Source organism: Watersipora subatra, chromosome 4 (assembly GCF_963576615.1).
Source record: "Watersipora subatra chromosome 4, tzWatSuba1.1, whole genome shotgun sequence".
NCBI lineage: Eukaryota > Metazoa > Bryozoa > Gymnolaemata > Cheilostomatida > Watersiporidae > Watersipora > Watersipora subatra.
The window spans coordinates 19,890,596-19,914,350 of NC_088711.1; the positions used below are offsets into that span (position 1 = coordinate 19,890,596).

The window sequence follows — 23,755 nt, forward strand, 5'->3', positions numbered from 1 at the left end:
GGAATTCAGATCTCTTGCCACCTGGTAAGCTACTTCCCTCTCTTTACCAAGTAGTAGAGCAAGCAGATTGTAAAAGAAACATTACGGTTTGTCTAGTTTAATAGGCCCAATGAGTAGTTATACATGTATGGATGAGCCTGGTTTGACTGTACAGTGACAAGCTAACAAGATTCTATTGAGAATGAAGAAGGGCAAACTTAAAAACAGCAGCCTTATCTTAGCAGTATCAAAATTATCCGTTTTGTTCAGGTAGATATTTGGTTTATTTCTCCAATATGTAAAATCCTACCATTTAACATCAATGAAAGCATGTAGGTAGATGCTATGTGAATAAGACCTTATCTTTTTAACAGAGCTACTTTAAATAAGAAAGTTTATTGCTGAAAGAGTTGTTATACCAAAACCTTTGACATACCCCATATGTGGCTACAAACGTATTTATGGTTCCTTTTGATTCTAAATGTATATAGCACCCTGGACACAAATTGGACTAGGAGGGTTTTAGGTACAGACCTAGGCATTTTTACAACATTTGAAGTCGGTTTGTTAGCATTACACTTACTTATAATTTCGCAAGCAAGTAGGCTAGTTTTATAAACAAGGACAATTAAGGGATGCAATTTATCTCAATTTTTTCTTTCGCTTTACTTTTTGTGTAGCTTGTTTTATAGCTTGGCTAAAAATCAGTTAAAAACAATTTATTTTCATGCGCTTAATATCATACATGGTCAAATCATTTTTAATATACGTGTATATATATACATACTGTATATACAAGCAATGATATACAGCCCCTACATGAGGGGCTGTATATCATTGATGTATCTATATATTATCTAAACGGTTTTTACAGCATATTTATGTGTCTCAGTAAAACCTGGCGCTATTGTATGTTTTAGTAGGTTTGTGAGATAAAAACTCCTAATACGTGCTATTAGACATTAACAATGCCTTGCAGAATAGTCTTAGCTTCAACGGTATCAAGTAAAACCGACTCTATTAGCGCATGGGAAACACATTGGCAAGTGCGGTTTACCGGTACGTAATATGTACGTAGCTTATGCCAAAGCTACGTTTAGGTATAATGCGTGAAGCTCTAGAAATTACATTCAAGAGTTGTTTTCTCTAAAGGTTTAGTGTTGCGCAAATCAAAAAGTTGTCATATATGTTTATAACATCATTGTTATTTAAATTAAAAGTAAAACATAAATAAACTAATTTAATTTTTTATGTTAATTTTTAGACTGCTTAAATTGTTTTAATGAATCTTTTAGAGTATAATGATCACGTGGGATTATGTTGCGCCGAATCGTTGCGCTCTTCTTGCAGATTGTTATTGTTATTTTCTTGAGTAAAATTTCCAACCATCGGTTCAATAAAAATTTTGGATTTTGTTTAACAATTTATCAATGACCGTCAGCCGATTGTGAACAGTTGCTCATATCTGCTAGAATGCTTAAATCAGAACCAATGTCTACATTGGTTTCCCAACCAGAAAAACCCGAGCATTACACGTAAGTAATTTCTGCTATGCATTTTCAAATCATACAATTAAATAATAACCTAGCGCTGTTGTTAAAATTTCGATTTCATTGATATTTTGTTTAGTTTCACGTGTTCCTGCAAGTAGTTTGAGTCTATTATGTGTTGTTATATGTACATCACTGCTCATATAAATAAGATTAGTTGTCACCTTCCAGAAGGCGGACGACTTTACTGTCGTCCTTTCGTTTACCGATGAAGTGTTTCAAAGGTGTTCAACCGCTTGTTAAGGAATCTGTAATAGCTGTGTGTTTTGTAAATTGGTATTATTGTGTTAATTAACCTCAAAATGTGCTGTAACAGTCTATACTGTTGTCCTGGCCTGTCCGACAGCTCGTCCTGCCGATATTAATCTTTGATATTTTGGATCTATCACACGACCTCACTTAGCAATGCCTCATTAGTTTTAGTGGTGTGGCATCAGGTGAACTGTTCAGATGCAGCAACAACGTGATGATTAAGACACGCTAATAGTACAACTACTGTTACAGTTCTAAGTGCAATTCAACTTATCTGTTCACCATTAGATTTTGCAATTTAGTTATTTTGGTTTACTCACTACTCATGGCTATTCCAAAAACGCATTTATAATTTTATTTTTTTGTTAAAATGATTACATTAGTTGATTTGAAACGCGACTTATGGATGGTTGTTGTGTGTAAAATTATTGATTGCCAAGATTTGATGTTGTGCTTTTAATTAAAACGTTTCATTAGTTATGCGGCTTGATGTGTCGGATTTTGAATACTAAGCTGCTATGACATTCATAGAACAGTCTTGCTGTATAATTTTCCTTGATCAGCTTGTGATGAAATGAATAATCTTGGTGTTACTCCTATAGAGCATTCAGAACGATTCTAGATGACCATCAGCTCAACTTGCGATACACTGGTGCATTTCATTATAGCCAATTAGCCGCCTCCCTTCATGACAGCAGTATCTGTAGTTCTGAGCTAGTAGCATTACAATGCAGCTACTCTTCTCGATTACATTGTATATCTCGCGTAGCTTTCTTGTATTGCTCATCCTTCAAGTCGAAACTTTGTTTCATAACATGAACAATATATTTGAGCGTGTCACCTTGAGCATCAACAGAAAGATGTGTACACGCATCACATAATTGTTAAACTTTTCCTTGTTTATTTATTATGCTTTTGGCATTTAAATCTGCAAGACTATCCAAGGAAAACCTTGGAAAACTTGTTAGCATCAGCAGTCGGCGATTAAAAAGTGGTTGCTTTATGGCTGCCAAGCCATGATCAAACAATAATTTGTGTAAAAGGGTACCATATTCTTTGCTAAAGTGTAACTTCCACCTCATAACATTTCACATCCCACTTCAAAACATTGTCTTTAGTCTTAGGACACCGCAGTTGATTTAAAACTTTGGAAAAGGGTTCACTGACCAACATGCGTTCAAAGTGTATACTCGCTTGATAAGGTTTGGTTATAGTGCAAATAATGAATATTTATTATTTTTTTCTAACATCTAATTCAGGGTTGGAACCTCCTAATTCTTATTAGTGATGTTGATAGAAATTAATACTATCAATGTCTACACACCTGTGTCAGGTTGAGTACTTTTTTATAATCTCAAATCCTTGACTGTTTTTATTGCTTGCTTTCAGATATCTAAAGGAATTTAGGACTCAGCAATGTCCTCTTTTCCTACAGCATAAATGCACTCAACACAGGCCTTATACATGTTTTCACTGGCACTTTGCAAATCAAAGACGTAGACGGCCTCTACGTAAGAGAGACGGCTCATTTAATTACACACCCGACTCCTATTGTACTAAATATGATGAGACTTCGGGCTCTTGCCCTAATGGAGACGAGTAAGTGGTGCTCCTGTGTCGGTTGCGTTGTTGTAGATGCTTTTTAACTGTCGTCATGGTAACAGTGTAATGATTTGCTCATATTCTAACTCATGTAAACCTTTTGTAGTACCAGCATGTTAGTCTAATGCGTTGTTTTAGCTGCAAATAAGTGTTGTCCTTTCCATGCATTTGGAATCTTTGTTTCATCGAAATCAGCATTTGGTAGTATTGTTTAATGTCCATCTTTTGTATCATTAAGCGCTGCGTGAAGATACATATAATAGGAGTTGTTTGTACCATGGAAAAGATAACCATATATAAAAGTTTTAGTCAGAAGCAAATGAACTGCTAAACACATCTTAATATTTGTTAATATGTTTCTGATACTTTTTCTGGAAGTTATATTAATTAAAAGTTAAACTGAAACCAGCTTTTAAGGTTTTGGTTTAAAATTATAATAATGTTAAATTATTTTTTAACGTATCAACCTTATGGAAAACTAGTTCTTGTTGTTAGTTTACTAGAAACTGAAATCTGCTACAGTTGAAATCTTCTATGAATGATTCCCATTTTTACTTGTTGATGGTTACTTAATCCTTTGTGGCGTGTACTATTGAAAGTTTTGTGTAGGAAGTTCCCTGTTAGTTTTATAGGCTTCCATGGACTATTAAAGAATGTTATGACAGACCAATCTTATTTTGTGTTGCAGAACCTGGCCGTTTTAATAGCTTGAGTGATTGGATATGGTTAATTTAATTCACAGCGCTGGTAATGTAAATGATGAATTACATGTAGAGCCTTATGCTAAGGCAGAGTACAGCTGATTTCTTGCCATGAATGCCGTGTTATTCTAATTAGCTACTAGTATGTCAATCTGTATGATAGCCCAAACTAGGCTGAATCTATCTATATTAGTGTCCGATAACATTAAATCGATTATTCTTTACTATGCAATATAATTTTATGTGAAATTAAATTTTAGGAAACTACAAATATTTTAAAAGCAGGCACATAGACAACATCACATCATAAATTACTAATATGTTATCGTCATCACATTTGTGGTCGAGATTGTGTCATGGTGGAAAGTTTAATAATGAAAACCTGTTTCGGAAAATCCAGAGTTAGTTGTTTGGAAAATTCTCTTTCCAGCTAGTCATTACACTCGTGATCATTTTAGTTGCCTCTGCTGTTTTAGTAAGGGGCTTACGGTGAAAACCTGTAGCAGTTGGATGATAAAGTATGAATAGGTTTTAAGTGTGTCTAAAAGCTGTATAAATATTAAGTGGTGGTGACAGATATGGTCCTAAACTTGTGCTAGCTAAGACAGACCGGGGAGATAGAAAGATTTTGCAAGTTTTCAGAATGTCTCCAATAACTCAAGCGATTCTATCTGTAGCTTGGCTGCAGTACTGTAGTACCACATTACAGTTGTATTTTATGTGATTCGGGTTATGGGGCACTAATTTGGGTCCAAGTGTATACAATCATGTTGTACTATAATTGTGTTTTCCTGTGAGTAATGTCATGCGGTATCTTATTGTTCTCATAATCGCTAGTAAATTAATTACTTTGCAAAAGGCTATGGCCACAATTTATATCAACCTTCGTTAGACGTTTGATATACGGGAGTTTTGTTGTGAAACTCATTGCACCACGACTGATTAGCAACGGTGTTGAATTGTGGTTGTCATGGCAATTTGGAGGATTTCTTCACTTTCAGCCTTCCTGAATTAGCATTACATTGAATTTATTATTGCTCAGTTACAACGATAGCGGATAACTTGTTAGCAGATAGTCACTGTATCCTTCCTGCGAGATGAGTTATTCATAGTTGTCACAATTCATAGAGGTTTCCAAGTTTAGTTTTCCGTTAGCTATTCTTATGGTGAAGCATTCTTTTTGACAGCACTCTCTTGATTTTTAGGAGAGCTAGCCCAGTGATAAGGTAAAAGCGGGCCTTACGCTACGGCCACACGTGCAGATTTTTCTGTTAGTTCTGACTGAAATCACGAAATGAACAAAAAACACAGAATTATTCGTCCGAAGTTCACAAAATTGTCAGAGCTGTGCATGTGCACCGAAATCATCGATGAAACGCTGTTAGTTGGCTAAACAAATTATTAGCAAGCGCGATTTTAGCAGCTTTCGCAATTTACATAGTTCGAGGCACATACCGGGACACGCAAGAAAAATACTATCACAATTCGCCATAGTAAATATGATGCAATTAACTTGATTGCGCTAAAGATGGCAACTCTCTTTACAATGGAATTTTTGCTGCTAAATAAAAATTGTTATTAAAAAAGAAACGATTCGTAGCCATAGTGCTAAAAAACCAACAATAGCGCAATCTAAGCAGTTGCATTGTATCCACTATGTTGAATTGCACGGGTACTTTTATTATGTCGTAATACGTGTCTTGGACTATACCAATTGCGAAAGCTGCTAAAACCGTGCTCGCTAATTTATTTGTTTAACCAATTAAAAGTATTTTGTCGATGATTTCGGTGTGCATGCACAGCTCTGACAATTCTGTGAATTTCGGCCGAATAATTCTGTGTATTTCGTGATTTCGGTCAGAACCACCGAAAAATTGGCACGTGTGGTCGTATCGTAAGACTGCTAGCCCTACCTGATATTGTGAGTGACACTGACTAGCGTTTCCTTTGCAGATGCTCATTGTTACATAGAAATTCAGGTGACACAGAGCGGCGGTATCATGTTAGATATTACAAGACTGCGTCATGCGTGCACGAAACAGACTCTAAAGGTGAGGCTTTTTCAACAACCTATCACACTCTTATACAGTTCCTTTGCTCAGCTTTAGTGTTAACTTCTTATAAAAGCTTTACTTCGTCTGTTAGCATTCTTGTGCCGTGAGCTACCCGATCGCTCTGCAGTTAGACTTCACTGTAAGACAAGGATCCCAAGGCTGTTTTCCGATTCGTTATGCGTAGGAGTACGCAATCGAGGCACATGCAACCCGCTTGGATTCTCGTCGCATAACCATGACCATTTTAAAAAAGTGGTAGTTTTTGCATTGAGTGGGTTACATGAGGGTACAAAATAACCAAGTCGGGTAAGGACAATGGACAAATGCGTGTCGATGGGTCAGCAAAAGCGGTGGCTTGAAATCTTTATAAATGTTTTCGTTTCTCAGGTAGAATAATCAAATGGTTGCCTTGTTATGAACACATTCAGTGTATGCTAAAGAATTTTTGCTTGGAGAATTTGCTTGCAGATTATTGATAAAGTAAGTAATGTCAATCGTTTATTGTTACAACTGACATAAGGCTATAGAAGATAACTCCGACTTTATGGATACTAAACGAATGCTTAGCTCACATTCCACCATAGATATTTTTCGATGTTTTATAATGCGTACCCCCCCCCCCCCCCCCTAAGAGTACATGTAGGAATATGTGAGAGCCTTTGAAACGGGTGTAGACCTGGATGGAGGTTCTTGCCTTAACCATCTTGTGCTTAGGGTCTTCACCTCTCCTGGTGAATTTCATGTTGTCATTTTTAAACCAGCTCATGCATTTGTAAATGTGGCCATCTCCAATGTGAAACGCCAAGAATCGGCTGTATAAGTTTTTGAATATAAGATGAATTTATTGTTCAATGCTCAATGCTTTTGGCAGCTTTTCTTGGTTTGTTGAACGATCATTTGGTAACAGGAGCTAGGCAAGTCTTGTATTCGCAAGCCAAATGATTGAACAATAAGTTCATTGTTATCTGGACTGCAAGTATACCATTATAATTGGCAACAGGAATCTGTTAGGAATAGCAACAGAGCCAGTTGGTACCAGTCAATCAAAGTTTAATCTCAATTCTCATCCAGATAGACTGTCAGACTGTCAGACTGTCATGACGTAATGCATCTCTTTATCTGTTTATTTAAAGAAATGCAATTTGGGTTAAATAGACAGTTCATCAGTTCCTTAACTAGTAGTTAAAAGTTAGGTTTAAACTTTGAAGCTCAAACCTTTGAAATTTTGAATTATAGCATTGAGTGAACTTTTCTCAGTCTATTTATTCGTATTCTTAATTGCTATTGTCGTCAAATTATGCTGAATTATTGCCAAAGTTTTCCTCAAGTTATCATAGATATTTATCTGCCTTTTTTAACATCTGCCATGACAGCGCATTGCATTGAAACTCTAACTGACCTATACTGAATTTTAAAGATGTTTTGTTAGTGTTGTTGAGATCAAAAACTGCATTTGTGTCGAAGATCTTATAAAATATTTTAATGGGGCAGATATGTATTCAACCATATTGGGAATTAATACTTGTCTTCCTTTAATTCAATCTTGTTTTATTTACTGCTTATAAATATGTTAAGATGCTGCTATGTAGCGTTTGAGATTTTGGCAGCAGTAGGATAGCTGTTCTTTACATGAAACAGGCTGCCTTATGCCATAGCTTATGTACTGAGTTTGCTGTAGCGGTGCAGCTTATCTCATTTGACAACCAGAAAAGGAAAAGTAACCTGACCAAAACTCAAATATATGCATCTGAAGTTGTAAATGTTATCCAAAGCCTCTCTTTAATGCCTTTTAGCTAGCTGTCGTAGGAAGCAAACTAAAAAATTCAAACCTTGCCTAATTTTAAACTTTTGTTCTCAATTTGAGGGCTTCTCTTACTCAGGCTCATGTATTCTTGTATTTGGCAGTGGAGTTGCCTGCAGTCTAAAATACTTTGCAGTTTATTATTCTCAACCTGTTCTATCACGTGACAGGTGTTTGTACTAAGAATGGTGCACACTGCGCATTTGCACACGGCACGCAAGACCTACGGAGCCCCACATATGACTTGAGGGAGGTACACGCGATGGAGAGAGGAGAGGGTCCTCTGGAAGGCTCAGCTAGTCACGAGATGTCAACAAGTATGGAGAAGGAGAGAATTCTCAATGATGACCCTAAATGGAATGGTGTGTATAAAGGGTTAACTTCATACAGCAATCGTGTCAACTAGCTTCATATCTGTTTTAAAATCTGTTTCCGATTGTATGTCTTTGCAGTTGTTTAGCTATGGTAAGATTGGTATGGTTTTATGAACGGGCTGCTATAGGCTGGTTCACACTATATCGCCATATATCGAAGTTGTCTTTTCGGCGGTCCTCGTCGAATATGTGCACCGTAAACTGATGGTATCGACGAAGCAACGCGGATACATCGAGGAAAGTTTGCAGCTGTCCAACTTTCCTGATAGTTTGCCGAGCATCAACGTCAGCCTGTACAATGTACACTATTTCGGCTATGGTAATTTGGTATCGCGGATAGCGTGATCTTTTTATTTTTGTTTATGATAGAGTCAGCGGGAATGGTATTAGATTTGAGCACGCGGCAACAAAGAGTTTCTTCAAAAAAAAAGAAAAATGAGAGCACTACATCACCGAGTATTTGCAGATGCAAACACGGATGGGTTTGTGATAGTGTGAACAGTGTTATCTTCGACAATCACCGAAGTATTGTGGTATCAACTCCGAGATACTGCGATATAGTGTGAACCAGCCATGAGTAGGCTCTAACGACATCCAAGTGTCCAGCATTGAGTGTTCACTAGTTTGTTTCCTTTTAGCTAGCAGTTGACGTATCAGTGTGTAGGTGGGTGATAGAAAACAGCTGCATATTGGAGGAAATAAAGAATTAATGACCATGTAGACACATGACCTTCTAACTGGCACCTGTTTCCTTCATCCACCGACCGAGTGGGCTGTGCAAAAAGCCACAAACACAGTGTTTTGGAAAGTTTGCAGATTATGGTTCTTTTTGCTTGTAGATTCACAGTATGTTCTAGCAAATTACAAGACAGAACCCTGTAAAAGGCCCCCACGACTCTGCAGGCAGGGCTACGCGTGTCCACAGTTTCACAATAGCAAGGATAGACGAAGAAATCCTAAGTTGTACAAGTATAGATCTACTCCGTGTCCGCAAGTGAAACAGCACGATGAATGGGGAGATCCTGCAGTCTGTGACAATGCTGACGACTGTCAGTATTGTCACACTCGCACTGAACAGCAGTTTTATCCAGAGGTACACACACTCACACTTATGTGTTATCTCTCTTAGATGTCTTGTGTCTATGATACTATCTGCTAAACTATTGGAATTTGGAAGGGTAAATACAATCACTCATCGTTAATATTATTCTATTTAAATACAGCTAAGCCTGGTCTTAAAACACTAAGCCTCCATTTTCCATGTTGTGTCTAACATTACGGTTCACATTATAAGCTACTAATAATGGTTGTCGTATTTGACTACACGTGGAGGTAGCGCAGATACCTCTTAGCAACATATCGTAGGTATTAAAAGAGTTCTTTATCTGGGATTCATTCAGAAAAATCCTCGCATTAACATATTTTGAAATATCCTCAACCAGTTTATATAAACAGAAAGATTAATACTCGAGCCTGAAATGGGATTGTTACAGCGACAATTATAACGTCAAAGAAAGTATGAATTCAAAGCTATTCAGGTGAATTTATGAGTTATGAATCGGTCTCAGAAAAAATTTGAAACAGAACCGTTTATATTTCCAGTTGATCAACCCCTATCAGCGCGTATAAACAGTTTGCTGCACTGGAGTTGGTAGATTTTTTGGTAACGGTGCATCCTAGGTCAGTACAACGTGCATACAACGCATGCTTAACGGACATACAAGGCACTTGCAACACACAAACATTGTGGATACAACGCCGACACAAGTAATTAACAACGCATGTGCCACAATGTGACACTGTTAACACATTAATATTATTAATAATATCAATGTGTAATAATAATAATAGTAATTATATTATTATTCAATATTCGATTTATGTTTTTAGTCTGTTAATAAAACAAGGTCTAAAACATTACACAAAGTATTCTATTTATTTTCTATTGATCGTTATATGTGCGTTGCGATGATGGTGTATGCGCGTTGTATCCGCAATGTTTGTGCATTGCTAGTGCCTTGTATGTCCGTTGAGCATGCGTTGTATGCGAGTTGTACCGACCTAAGATGCACCGCTATCGAATTTTTTGCTACTTTTTTCAAAGCATTTTGGCTGTTCTACCTTTGTTATATTGTATGTGCTTTAGTCTTCCATTTGCATACCGATATGCTATGATACAATTAGCAACAGTTTGGACTAGTAGACTTTTGTATGCAGATCTGTATGTTGTTGCATGTTTTCATCGACTTCTGCTTCAAAAAGCTGAAAAAACTTTCACACATTTAAGGATTACCGTCAGACATCCTTTTCTAATGGCTAACTGAATGTTTGTGTCTTTGGACACGCGCATCATTGTAATACAGCAGTGGATACAGAAGCACATATGTTTAGGATGGAATGATATCTATTCACCATTTTTCGGTTGTAGCTAGATATATTGTTTTCCTTACGACTTTATGAAAAAGGTGTTTGACACGGTGATCAAATAATCACGGTTATTTTAACATTATAATGGTTAGGTGGCTGCGCTTTAGTAACAAACATCAGAATCAGGCATTTGTGTTTCACTATGAAATTGCTGTTAGTTGTAATATTTACATAGTAGTGGTTGCATATAATGAGCAATAAAGTTTGCCGGAGATATCTGGCTCTGGTTTCTCTCTGTCTCGAGGCCCAGACACACTGCCAGCTTTTCAGCTATGAAGGCTCCTTCGGATGTTGAGCGTTCATCACAGCTGGCAGTTTTTTTTGTAAAGTGTGTCCCTATATCAAATAGTGAAAGGTAGTTGTTTATGATTTGAATGTGTCAGCGAGGGACTCTTTGCTGCCCTCTGCCCATGGCTGTGTTCATGATTCTCTGTTGTATACTTACCTTACCGTGCCTCGATGTGGTCATAGATTGTTTTGTGTTTCTCTTTGTTAGTGCTTTGCCGCTAATGATGTTGCATGCTGGCAGCCCGGCTATCATTTTGGCAGCGGCATATGCCATGCGGTTGAAAAGTGCTCAGCTGGCTGTCAACAACATTGACATTGAGCTGGGAAGTCGTCAGTTTTGACATGAGTTCATGCAAACATTTTTTGACAAAAATAATTTATATGTACTTTCAAGAAATTATTCTAATTTCTGTAGATTTTTATCCATACCGAATTTGGGCTATTCTCTCATTACAGATATACAAGTCCACAAAATGTAAGGACATGGTGCAAACTGGCTATTGTCCCAGAGGGCCCTTTTGTGCTTTTGCGCATGTTGACCGTAAGTAGCTATGCGCACTAGGCTCTCTAGAGATTATCTCTTAATCTGACTGATCGTTCTATTCATCACACTTAATCTATGTGATTAACGGATAGATGTAAAGTGTTGCTATAGATTCAGTTAGTGGCAAATCTCATGTGGAATGAACTTGTGTGAGATCTGTCGAGAGCATCCAACCCCATTTTTCTCTCTTAATTTGTATTCACATAATCACCATCAACGATGAACGTGCACAAGTTTTTAGGAGATTTTATCAGGAAGTATCGGGGTTTTTCTATCATTTGTGATTGTTGTTGACGTTTGAGGTGATCTGACTGCCAGGATGCTTTAAGATTAAAATTGACAAAAAATTGATCGCGGTTAAAACGCTCAGATCAAGCGAAAGTGCGATTACTATGTCCGTAGTTGCAAGCAGACCAACAGAATAGAGACGCGTAATGCTGCTACTTCAACGCAATTGCTGATATCAACTATAGCAACTAGTGACTTCATTTTGTATTTAATTTTCTCCCGAGTGGTTTAACCGTAATCAAGTTTTGTCGATTTTCATCTTAAAACTTCCTCGCAGTCAGATCACCTCAAATATCAAAAACAACCGCAAATGATAGAATGCCAAAACTTTTTGCCAAAATCTAAAAGCTTGTACAAGTGCATCATTAAAAAGCCTTTTGTGAGGCTATTTCTATTGCCATGCTGCTCAGTAAGCACAATATTAACAGTGGTATTGTATCTTGTTCATGGTCTGGAAATGTTGTCTACCGGGACTTGCTAACTTTATCTCTATCTACTCACCTATTACTGGCATAGGCACCGGGACTTGCTTACTTTATCTCTATCTACTCACCTATTACTGGCATAGGCACGATCATATCTTCTGCCATATTTCTACCTTCAAACTTTCTTTTTTCTAAGGCTTAATGACGCATCATTTTGTTAAGTTGAATAACAAGCAAATTACAGCTTCGAAGTTATGTTGGAGCACCCTAACATATTTACATTGCCTATAGAAATCCAAATTACCATCACAGAATATTTTTAGGAAGTTGAAAGACGGCTTTTACACAGAATCGCTTGTTCTCTTTAATGCCCATTCCAAAATCATTCAAATTTATCATAAATCTTGTAAATGCTGTTTAAACGTCACTACATTGGGATTGGAGTGGTTAGAGCAAAGGGTGGTGTCCAAAAGTTTTGACAATAGCTTTTGATAGGCGTCAGTTTTTTCAGACCACATTTATAGCTAATGAAGATGCGTGTCAATAAATTTGACGAAATTCCTCGATGTTAACTTTATAAAAAGCTGCAACATTTGAACTGCTTCTCGCCTTTGTGAAAATAATACTGTAAATCCTTGTGTACAAACCGACACCGTGTATTGGTCGCACCCTAAACTTTGAAGGGTGTTTTTTGAGTTACTGGTATACAGAGTGTATAAGTTACTGGTATACAGAGTTTATAAGTTACTGGTATACAGAGTGTATAAGTTACTGGTATACAGAGTGTATAAGCCGCACCCGCCGTTTTACCATTTATTTCATATACTTAATCGAACTGAACGATTAAAATCCAAGCTTCATCTTTTATATTTATTAAAGACTAACAAAAATATTATCTAGCCTAAAAATGTTCTTTTGAATAAAAGAAAATATACATCTAAAATTTTATTTAGCTAATTGGTTTAGGCTGTCAGGCTGCTGTGAGATAATAGGCAGCTTTTCAAAGTTCATGGCGACCATCCCTATCAGAACCTTTATAAAAAGTGGTCATTCATTTGATTAAATATTAGTTTTATTGATATTAGATATTCGAACACCATATTAGTTAATATGGTGTTCTAACAGGGTACATAAGTTCTAAAGTGTATATTTGAAGTGTTTAGGAATATTTGTCACAGGTTTGTGCTGAACATAGATGCATGAGAGACTTTAATATTATTTATGTAATATTAAATATAATATATACATATAGTATTTAGTAATATTATATTAAATATTATATTTAATATTACATATATAATATTATATACAGTATTTAATAATATTATATTAAATATAATATTTAATATTATATGCATCATAATATATTTTGTTTGAAATTTATTATTGGGAGAGATGTTGATTTCATTTTGCCCACTGGTGCAGGCCTAGGCCGATGGAGATCAAGCAATTAGGTCAAAGTCTCGAGCCAATGATTCCAATGACGGCAAAAGAGTGTCAAAAATCTGCTCTTTGTTTGCTTCCTCCTCTCCCTAGTTGTTATAACTGTAGTTAGTGAGTGCTTTCTTTGGTGCTGACACGTACCTGTTGTGATTATAAATATTAGTATTTCATCTAGCTAATGGTAGAGCCAACAGTGTAGCTAACTGGAGAGTCTAAGCAAATAGAATTGAGATGATGGCTGACTGAAAACATGCTGCATTATAGAACTGTAAACATGGCCATCGAAAATGGATAAAAATTATGCGCTTCCCTTCAATCCTTATGCTTGCTTATTTTGGCTAGTGAAAGCATTGATATTTCACAGCATCGTTACTAGTGCTGGGTGTAGCAAACGCTGAGAATTCAAATGCTATTTACTAGTTCTGTTGGTTGCTTGGTAAAAGACATATAAGTGAGAATTTTGATTATGAGACTCGGTGAACTTTTATAACCCAAACAAATTTACTTGCGTGGATTAATGTGATTGATGAATATGTTATAGCTAAATGTGTTGTGCAAAAAACACTAGAGGAATTGCTCTAATTAGTTCAGCCGCCCAGGTTTCAGAATTAACAATGTGACATTGCGTTGTAATTAATGCGGCTGTTAGTTGTTGGTTAAATTTTAAGTAGAGCACGTTTTACTAGTGTAACAGTGAAAAATCACAGAACGATTTCAGTGCATCCATCATAGTTGAAGCGGGTAATTACATTACATTGTTCATGATGCAATGGTTAATGGAATGAGACAACTCTTAATAAATAATAGGCTCATGCAACTATGCAAAATCTACCTACTATTTTCCGAATTTTTTTGTGATTTCATAGTAGTTGATAAGATGTCACTAAATTGGAAATGAGTTATCAAGATATATTTAACTAGAGTAAACGTTAAAAAGTAGACAATTCAGAACATGGCTGCATTACTTGTTTAATTACACGACCATCGAATAGCACCCCATTTAACATCACCATACAAACTTTGGTGGAGATCTCTTGAAATGAAACCTTTTGAATGAGTTTGATTTGACTAGTAAAATCCATGGAGTATGAATATAAACATAAATTATAATTAGTTTACCTCATTTTTTATTAGGTGAAGGTGAGGATATTCTTTCTGTTCTATTTATGTATTCACCCTCTTCATCATCTTCCTGGTCTAGAAAATGTCTGCAATCTAACTAGCTTTTCATATTTCTCCCCGGTTAATGGCCGCCATATGGTCTAAGTTTTGTAGTGAGAAAGCTTAAAAATTTTTTGTTGCTCATCATCTGGCTGAATAACTGAAGGCATATGCAATTCTCTCGAATAACAATTGTGTAACGAGAGTAACAACAGTAGCTTGTAACAATAATAGCTTTAATCAAAAAGTTGTAGTCTGTTCGATGCATTATTTGGTCTGTTGTAGTCATTATTTAGTTATTATTAGTCTGTTGTACATTATTTGTGTGTAAAAAGTTGGACAATAGATAAGAATAAGAATAACAATAATTAGTACGATGTTACGCTCATTAGTAGGTAGTACATTAATCAACAATAAATGCTGCTCTTTTTGAATAGCACATAAATATATCGGATATATCTAAGATGTCAAAGTTAAGATAATAAGATAACTTTCGGCGATACTCCAACTTGTAACATTCCAATTGGTAGACCGATGCTGTAACACCTGCACCAATCGATCGCCTTTAAGTATTTATGAACAATTTGCGCAGCTATCCTGTTATCTGTTTTGTCGGACACATCTGACGATCGATCACGGCGAACTAGAATGTCGCGGAAGTGATACATAAATAGATACAACGTTATATGCACGTCGTTTTTCTTTCGCAAGATAGTTTAAGAATCAAATTGAATTTGAGAACTCGCCCGACTTGACACTTCACGTTATATGTAATTTTTTATGTAGTACTAAGGAAAAACTTCACATAAATTCTTTACATTATTTGGAATTTTCGTCGTAGGAATTATACATTATCGGAGCATTTACTGTATTAGATTATACAAAAAGACATCACTATGTCAACACCAATTGTTTAATCAATCGTACTTGGAATTTGTTGTTAAGTTTACAATATTAGAACAAGATTTTCCATATTTCATTACAGAGTTGATGAATATTTTGATGTGTATGTATCTCAATTGAAGTATGATTTCGTAAGAAAGATCCACTAATTAACATTTTTTCAGAATTGTTCAAAATCAGTATACCATAATAAGGTTTTGTTCAAATTTTATTATGATGATTTTTATTGACAAAGAAAATATATCCTCTCTAACAGCCTATTTAAATACATTTAAGCCAGCTATCTGCAGATTTAATTTATATGTTTAACACTTGGAAAATTTAATACGAGTTGGAATGTGATTTACTTATATTAATTAGCAATTCATAATGCGAAATTTATTTATTTTAGTACAGATCATTGTAATTAATTACAGATCAGCTAATGACAATAAGGATTTTAGATGTATCGCTTTTTTATAAAAAATTAATTTTTAATCAGCCAAAATATGAGCATAGAAACTTGCTACATACTACTGTACTTTGCTGTCTCCTAGTACTACTGTACCTTGCTGTCTCCTAGTACTACTGTACCTTGCTGTCTCCTAGTACTACTGTACCTTGCTGTCTCCTAATACTACTGTACCTTGCTGTCTCCTAATACTACTGTACATTGCTGTCTCCTAATACTACTGTACCTTGCTGTCTCCTAATAAGCCTCTTTAACCTAAGGACTATGGATTTTCTGTGTTTATCTCAAGGTCAAATAGGACTACTGATTTTTTGTTCACACGAGTATGTGACTCAATGTGATAAAATTGCTCTCTTCATCAGATGGGGTATCATGAAGTACCTGACAATAAATGATTGCCTCCTTTACAATGATGATAGTTCAAGGGAGGGTGATCTAGTTTCCCTTAAATATGTCAGTTTTTATAAAACGGAGTTTTGCAACACTTTTACACATTTTGTAGTCATAGCAACAAGCCCATAGATTACGCAGTGTCTCCTAATATGTTATGATCATCGGATGTTAGAACACTGTGTAGTAAGTCTATGATTCACATTGTTACAGAAGAAATCAACATGACCAAAGATGCGCAGATGGAGTCCCCTCGCACTCCCAACTCTCTAGCTTCTTACATCGCACCCAGTCTCCAGGAGCAGTCTGGCAGCATTAACGGTGATAACACCGGACACACTAGTGCTGGATTCTCTAAGAAATCACCCGGTAGACCTCAGCAGGTTGGTCTTTATATCTCGTAGCTGCTTGCAGAGACTTGCTAACACCGATTTGTTATATTCGTATGAGACTTTAGTCAGCGAGATGCTATAGAGTCTAGACTCTAGACAATGATGATTAGACGTTCGCTGGTTGAGTCCATTCTTTTTATTCGTGTCAGGCTAAACTCGGGCGAGGCTGTTTATGCTCAACTCATAGCATGAGTTGAGGTAACGAAGCCCAGCGTTCCCTACAAGTTCTCAGCAAGAGCATTTTGTTGAGAGCAACGAAATCCAATAGCCAGTGTCATAAATGTTTGATGAGAGTGTTTGTATGTGTAGATACTGATTTGAGGCAATCGTATTTTACCTATTGTCATCCATTGTATTGTGCCTTAACTTTGTTATTGGTCAGCGGTAACAGCTGCTTAGGTTTTGGCTTTATGAGCGCATTGAATCGTGTAAATACAATGCGTCTGTTGCTTTTCAGAGCTCAAATAGTCCTGGATACCCAGATAGTCCGAGTACAACTGCATCACTAGATGCTCACTCCAGTCCTCGAACCACTCATCCCCACAATAAGACTCTCTCCAGCTCATTCACAGAGGCTGTAAGCTTGCTCTCTAATATTTTGCTCAGTAAAATCCTTCGCGAGGTTTGTGAGGCTGGCTAATTATATCTTGGGAGTTATCATCACTATCTTTACCTTTGTCTCGATTAAGGTAATTGTGCTGTCGTTTTGTACAAGTACTAAAGGATTGCTCCTTGTTGTTTTAGTCCGGGAATCCAACTCAAAACTCGGTTCCTGAGCCAATCGGGAAGGGTAGATCTCAGTCTATGGTAGAATATCAAAGGTCAAATAGCCTGCAATCGCGTTTACCACCTAACAGCTCTAGCAGTCAATATGGGAACTCCTTTACTGGCTCTGAGGTAAGACTGTGTATTACTCATTGATGAATTCACGTCTATGGTCTATTAGTTCATGGACGACATTGCAGCAATTCCTAGTTGCTCTTCCATTCATATCCCATGCATGCTAATTTTAATTGCTCTATGTCAGTATTGGATGGCGATCTGTCTAGCATTAACCAAAACTCAAACCCGAGCAGTATATTCACTTCTTCACTTGTTAATGACGTTTAGATTTGAAAAAGTTGATTTGGTGCATGGCGACCAGTATCAGACTGTATAGGGCTCATGGGAGCCCATTGATATATACTGTTTGTTGCTGAAGCACTCTAAACAGCTGAATACCTTTGGCTAGAGAGAGCCTTAACATCTTTGTTTGGATCAACTTAACTTCTGGTGAACGTACTCCGAAGTAGTATTTTTTATTTAGTTATTTTAATATTTAGCAAACAGTTTATAGTTAGTGTCAGTATCGTATGCAACAAGCATTTTAAAAATAGTCAAACATTTGCGAAACTGGATGGCGATACGGATGAGAGTTTGTGATTGATGGCTAACAGGGTCGATAAAGAGAATACCGGCAGACGCCAGTCTTGCTGGTTTTAACATAGTTGTCTGATACATATTTATGTTTTCAATTCCGCTCACAAATTTTTATTATTCTATGAAATCTATGTACGAGATGGTTTAATTTTTGAAATGCTTTAAAATCTTACAATTGCAACATATAGTAAAACCTCGATTTAAATGCCATGCCGCTCTATTTTAAAGGTGGGCATTCAATTAGAGGTTTTACGGTAGCTTGATTTGTGAATATTGTTTATAACCGTAGTAGGCCCTATTTGTTTAGAGATACGTAGGCAAAGAAATTCAGTTCTCTAGAACATTTTTATCTTTCTGAGCATCTCATAATATTTATTACTCATAGACGAGGTTCTCCATATACATTGAATATGAAAAACAATGTGACCACTAGTGTGCGTGTTAACTGCACCTACATAGATCTACATTAAAACAGTTGTCTGTTTATTAGTTGTTTTTGCAAAAGAGTATATTTTGCTGTCGTCACACTTTGTAAATCATTTATATCTTGCTAGTAGATCTTCCCCAAACATGTTATCTGCTAGTAATATTCAGTACGTACTGTCATGCTTCTGTATACCGACAGAGCTCATTCGCTGCAAATTTATGCTCTAAACCTCGCTGCTAAAGACAGTCTATTTTACAGCAGTTAATATGTATTTCTCCTACAACAGCTCTATATATTTCATATGTAAATCATACAAGTATGTGTAGATACAGCTGGTTCCTATCGCTCAACAATTTACACTTGCAGTATGGAAGGATACGACAGCACAGCGGAGAGCAAAGCATTGCCAATGCATCTAGTGGTTTGTTAGATAGTGGAATTGGAGGCATGAACTCTGTGGGCTTTATGTCAGCCAACAACCAGCCAAACATGTCTCCTTTTGCATCCCCTTTCTTTCCTGCGGGGGATACAGTTGAGTCTGTCATAGGTGAGTTTAGGATCCCATTCCTAGCGATTGCTTTCATCTGCTAGGTTGGCTAGGGTCTTCTCTGCCCGCTTTACAAGCACCAGTGTCTTGTTCGTGAAAACAACGCATTTCCATTTATGGTCTGTGCTATAATTCTAAGGGATTTTGTTTAAAAATTCCTTTCGGTTGTTGTCTTGGCGAACGAAATTAGTTTCTGATCTCAGATTGCGCAAATCTATTTGTCCTCGTGCTTTGCTCTGAGTTGGCGGCCATGCACCCCCTTAGTGTTCCTCTCCCTTTCTTCTAGGCAACGCTATGGATGACCTTAATCTAGGCTCCGAATTTCAGCAAATGACATTCGGAGATGAGGCTTTGGATGACAGAGGTGATACAGCATCTGTCTGTAGCTCTCTGAGTGCCGGTCTTGCCTCCAGTAAGTGCTTATCACGTATGGTCTGCATCTAACATGTCACTTCCTGTGTGTCGTCCATTTTGTGACGCTCTTCTCTGGCTTCTAATAACTCTGTTCATACTTCATTGAGCAAAAGTGTTGTGTTGAGCTAAGGCTACAGCCTAAGTCAAGGATCAAATGCAGTAGTCTCAGTTAATTGAGACCATCGCCCCCTCCCCCCTCCCCCGCAAAATGTGAAAATCTATGAAATAGAACCTAATAAACTCATATGCAATAAAGTCACTTTTTCATTAATTGTAAACATTTTTATCTATCTTTTGCTTAAGTTCGTTGAATATTAAGTTCATTGTAAAGGTCAAGGGCGTTTAAGAAGTATGATAAAGGGCGTCACAATCACTTTGCACTTTTATACTTCACAATATGTAGTGAGAAAACAACGAACAGCGACGACTGCTATCATAATGATGTTTGTGGAGTGATATCACTTGGCGAGAGTATGAGAGCGATTCATGTATTTTATTTATGTAGTTTAGCTTTTTTTATTTATTTTTTTCAAGTTATAATTTTTTAATGGAAATTTTTTATCTCGTGATGTACTGAAGTCATGAAAGCTGAACCATGAAGAAGCAAGGGATTACTGTACTAACTTCCATCGTCTCTCCTATTATCTATACCTAAACTATTCCTCTATAATGTCTCTTATGTTTATTTAGGTTACATGAGCAACTCCTTTTCTCTACCCATGTCCATACCTGACAGAACGCAAGGCAGTGCAGGCAGCCTTTCTCAGAGTCCTCCCTCCTCACCTCTCGGTGTCGGAATTCCTCCTAACCAGGTAATCCACTAGTTTTACTAGGCTTTTCGTGGGCTTTTAAATTTTCTCTTTCGTTTCCTATTTGGCTGATGAATAGTTTTACTTTGATACCGCTCCTTGCACTTTGTCTCTTTTTGCTGCTTTAGAATCGAAGCAACAGATTTTCATCAATGGGCAGTGATCTTAACCCTTTGATCTCTCCTCGCTCGTCGAGTCAGCAATCGCTTCTGGCTATGGCCAGCTCTCTCAATGGCTCTTCTAGCGTTTTCTCAAATGGGTAAGTGACATGTCACATGGCCATTTCTGAATGTCGAATTAAATGGGCACTAGAATGATATGATCGGAATCTATGAGTAAATAACACACCACATCATTGCTCCATATTGTAATCATTTAGTTTGTCGTTTACTTAGTTTCAATGTGTAACTGGCGAGTTGCTACTGTCAATCTTCCACTTGCAACATCAATGCGCTAATTATATTTAACTTTTCATGATTTGCAAAGTATTAGTCTGAAGTTTTCTTATCATGCATTTAATTGTTTTTAGACTCCTTCCCAGTCATAATGGTCATGAAGTAAGTAAACTGAAGGAGGAACTAGCGGCTACTAAAGCCAAGCTTTTAAGATACGATGATGTGGTGTTACAAGCGAGAGGGGTAGGTTTCATACCTGTGTATCAGGTTCCAACTTGCTGGTTTCTTTGTTCACTAGAGTACAATGGTTGAGCTCATAGGCCTGCGTTTGTCACTTCAAAATAGTTTATTTTGTGGACAGGCATGCGAGGCATGGAAGAAGGAGGCAGAAGAGGCTAATCGGAAGCATATGGTTAGCGAGGAGGAAAAGGTCTATGTGATAAGACAACGAGACGAGGTGTGTCCACCCTTCCTTAGTTTCTCTTACATTTCTTGACTTTCATTCTATCTTCTGTTTACCGGATATGTATGTCCGGATCACTCGGACTCTGATCAGGGCGTATTGTAGTGTGAGCTAGTTGTTTACTTGCAGGCAGCGAGTCAGGTGGCTCAATTGAGGCAGCAGTTAGACTATGCGTTGAGCAACAATTTACCGAGTTTAAATGCTTTAAGCCAATCTCCACTCAACAAGGCATCACTAAGCCAACTCTCTTTCCTACACACACAGCTCTGTCAGGAGGCTGACAGAATTCAGAAGGTATGTCTGTTCTGGTATGTGCATTTGTTTCACTTTTGTAATTGCTTCCTGCACAACATCTGAAATTACAACTTCAAGATAATGCTTTTAGTTGGAATAAAAAGAGCTGAACTTTCATAGCTTGCGCAGCTTTTACTAGGAATAGTCTTACTAACAACTAGATAGCCTCTTTACTCTGTTCTTTGTATAGTAATAATGTAATCTGTATTTTAGTTTATGGAGAAGAGAAGTAACGGGGGAGACGAGTGCGCACTCTGTCACACTCCAGTAAATATCACCACGGTTAGCAGGTCTTCAGTTCCTTGTAGCCATGTGTTGCTCTGTGAAAATTGTGCCCTCCACCAGATACATATCTGCCAGGTCTGCGGTGTCTCTAATGCCAACAACCAGTTTTCCTCGACCAACGGAGATGGCACAGGAATTCTGGCTAACAAGTCTATAGTCATTCAATCACACGCGATGAACTAGCTCACGTTTCTAGGCTAAGAAATATACGGGTCTTCTCTATCATCGTGGTGACTAGTGGTCAGACGCTTTACCTGTTGATTTGGTGATGTTTGCGGGTGACTTAGGTATGCCATCCGAACGCTCCTTTTTAAACATTGTTCCACAGGCTAGCTTGATTTGGCAATCTTGCTGTGTTGTATTCTTTTCAATGTTTAATTTCGTGGAAGGGTCATTATTCGAACAAGGACGACTGAACAGTATTATACAAGCTGGATGATTCTGGCAGTTATGGCAGATACAGTAGTAGTTGTATGACCGAGTTCGCATAGATTGTTAGACAGCAAAACTTGGTCAATGTATAGTTCATATATTCTATATTTTCGTACTATTTACTATATGCGTAGATTTGATACCGCTACGTTTTTACCAGCTCGTCTTCTAGCCCAACTTTTTCTATGATATTCTTTTAGCTCTAGATTACTACACTTTCTCAATACAAGTTCTATAGAGATGTCTCAGCATCTTTGCATATCTTCTATACATGTTTTGTGTAGAGAGTATAGTATAAGTTCTGATTGGTGGCTGGTGTAGCCTTAGTTCTTATACCATTGTTTACATAAAATTATGCATCAAAATAACACACTGTGTCTTATTTTCTGCTGGCTGAGCAGCAATTACAGTGAGAATGGCATCGATTGTATTCTGTGAATTCGAAGAACCAATAACTGATATAAGAGTTTTCTGTCAGCCTATGTTTCTCAGCCTTTGAATGCATGTAGTTGAAGGATATACCTATTTGCCAAGCATAGAAATAAGTTCCATAACATGAAACTCGGTGGAGAACAACATTCCTTTGAAATGCATGTAAATATCAAAGTTACCTTCTCTTGTGACCATTATTAACTGGACACAATACCCAATAGCAGTAGGATTCAGACCGTCTTATAATTTCTTTGTTCTGCAACTAGCTAAATTTATAAGCTTCCATGGAGCCGGTGAAAAGAAAAATTGAGCACGCTAGAGAAATGTAGCAGGACACTAGCCTAGGTGTTATGGGTAGTTACCTATATGTGGCTTTGTAAGAGATTAGGATGTGCTAGCATGCCTTTTTTTAGTTCTGTTACCGTTCATCAAAACATTCGGCAAAGTGCTAAAATAAGTCCGTGTAACCACGGACTTAGAAAAAATGCAGCTAGAGATGCTTATGTGATAAATGGAAGATCTTTTCATATATAGAAACGACATTGGTAGAACTTGTCATAAACAACCACATTTGGAATATCTGCGTACTAGGTATGTATATAGTGCAACTCTGTGTAGCAAACCAAAAAAAGTCGCAAATGGTGTTCTAGCGAGCCAACTCTATGAAATGAGTGATGGTCCTAAGAAGGGCCATGGCGAAGCAACTCCATGGGCATTCATTTCCCATGGACTGACGAAAAGACGAGGCAACCAAGCCGATATATTTAGAGAAAGGATTTTTGGGACAGAGGTTGACCTAGAAAGGATGACAGC

The 23,755-nt window shown here is 37.1% G+C and overlaps 1 protein-coding gene across 1 annotated transcript; it reads left to right on the top strand.

The window, feature by feature from the left end:
- Positions 1 to 1,317: 1,317 nt before the first annotated feature.
- LOC137392757 (RING finger protein unkempt-like) lies at positions 1,318 to 22,758 on the top strand. The gene is made up of 17 exons (XM_068079079.1): positions 1,318 to 1,514; positions 3,171 to 3,380; positions 6,038 to 6,135; positions 8,110 to 8,301; positions 9,153 to 9,406; positions 11,485 to 11,569; positions 16,847 to 17,016; positions 17,483 to 17,602; positions 17,770 to 17,922; positions 19,238 to 19,418; positions 19,705 to 19,830; positions 20,523 to 20,644; positions 20,770 to 20,900; positions 21,171 to 21,279; positions 21,398 to 21,493; positions 21,629 to 21,793; positions 22,007 to 22,758. The coding sequence occupies exons 1-17, from the start codon at positions 1,453 to 1,455 to the stop codon at positions 22,259 to 22,261; spliced, it is 2,529 nt and encodes an 842-aa protein (XP_067935180.1). The 5' UTR covers positions 1,318 to 1,452; the 3' UTR covers positions 22,262 to 22,758.
- Positions 22,759 to 23,755: the final 997 nt, after the last annotated feature.

What these genes read in the sequence shown, in the direction of transcription:
- LOC137392757 (XM_068079079.1), top strand. Translation starts at nt 1,453, where the DNA reads ATGCTTAAATCAGAACCAATGTCTACATTGGTTTCCCAACCAGAAAAA. An exon ending in TGCTTTTGCGCATGTTGACC is followed by an intron (nt 11,570 to 16,846) that starts GTAAGTAGCTAT and finishes ACATTGTTACAG; the next exon opens with AAGAAATCAACATGACCAAA. An exon ending in ACTCCTTTACTGGCTCTGAG is followed by an intron (nt 17,923 to 19,237) that starts GTAAGACTGTGT and finishes TTACACTTGCAG; the next exon opens with TATGGAAGGATACGACAGCA.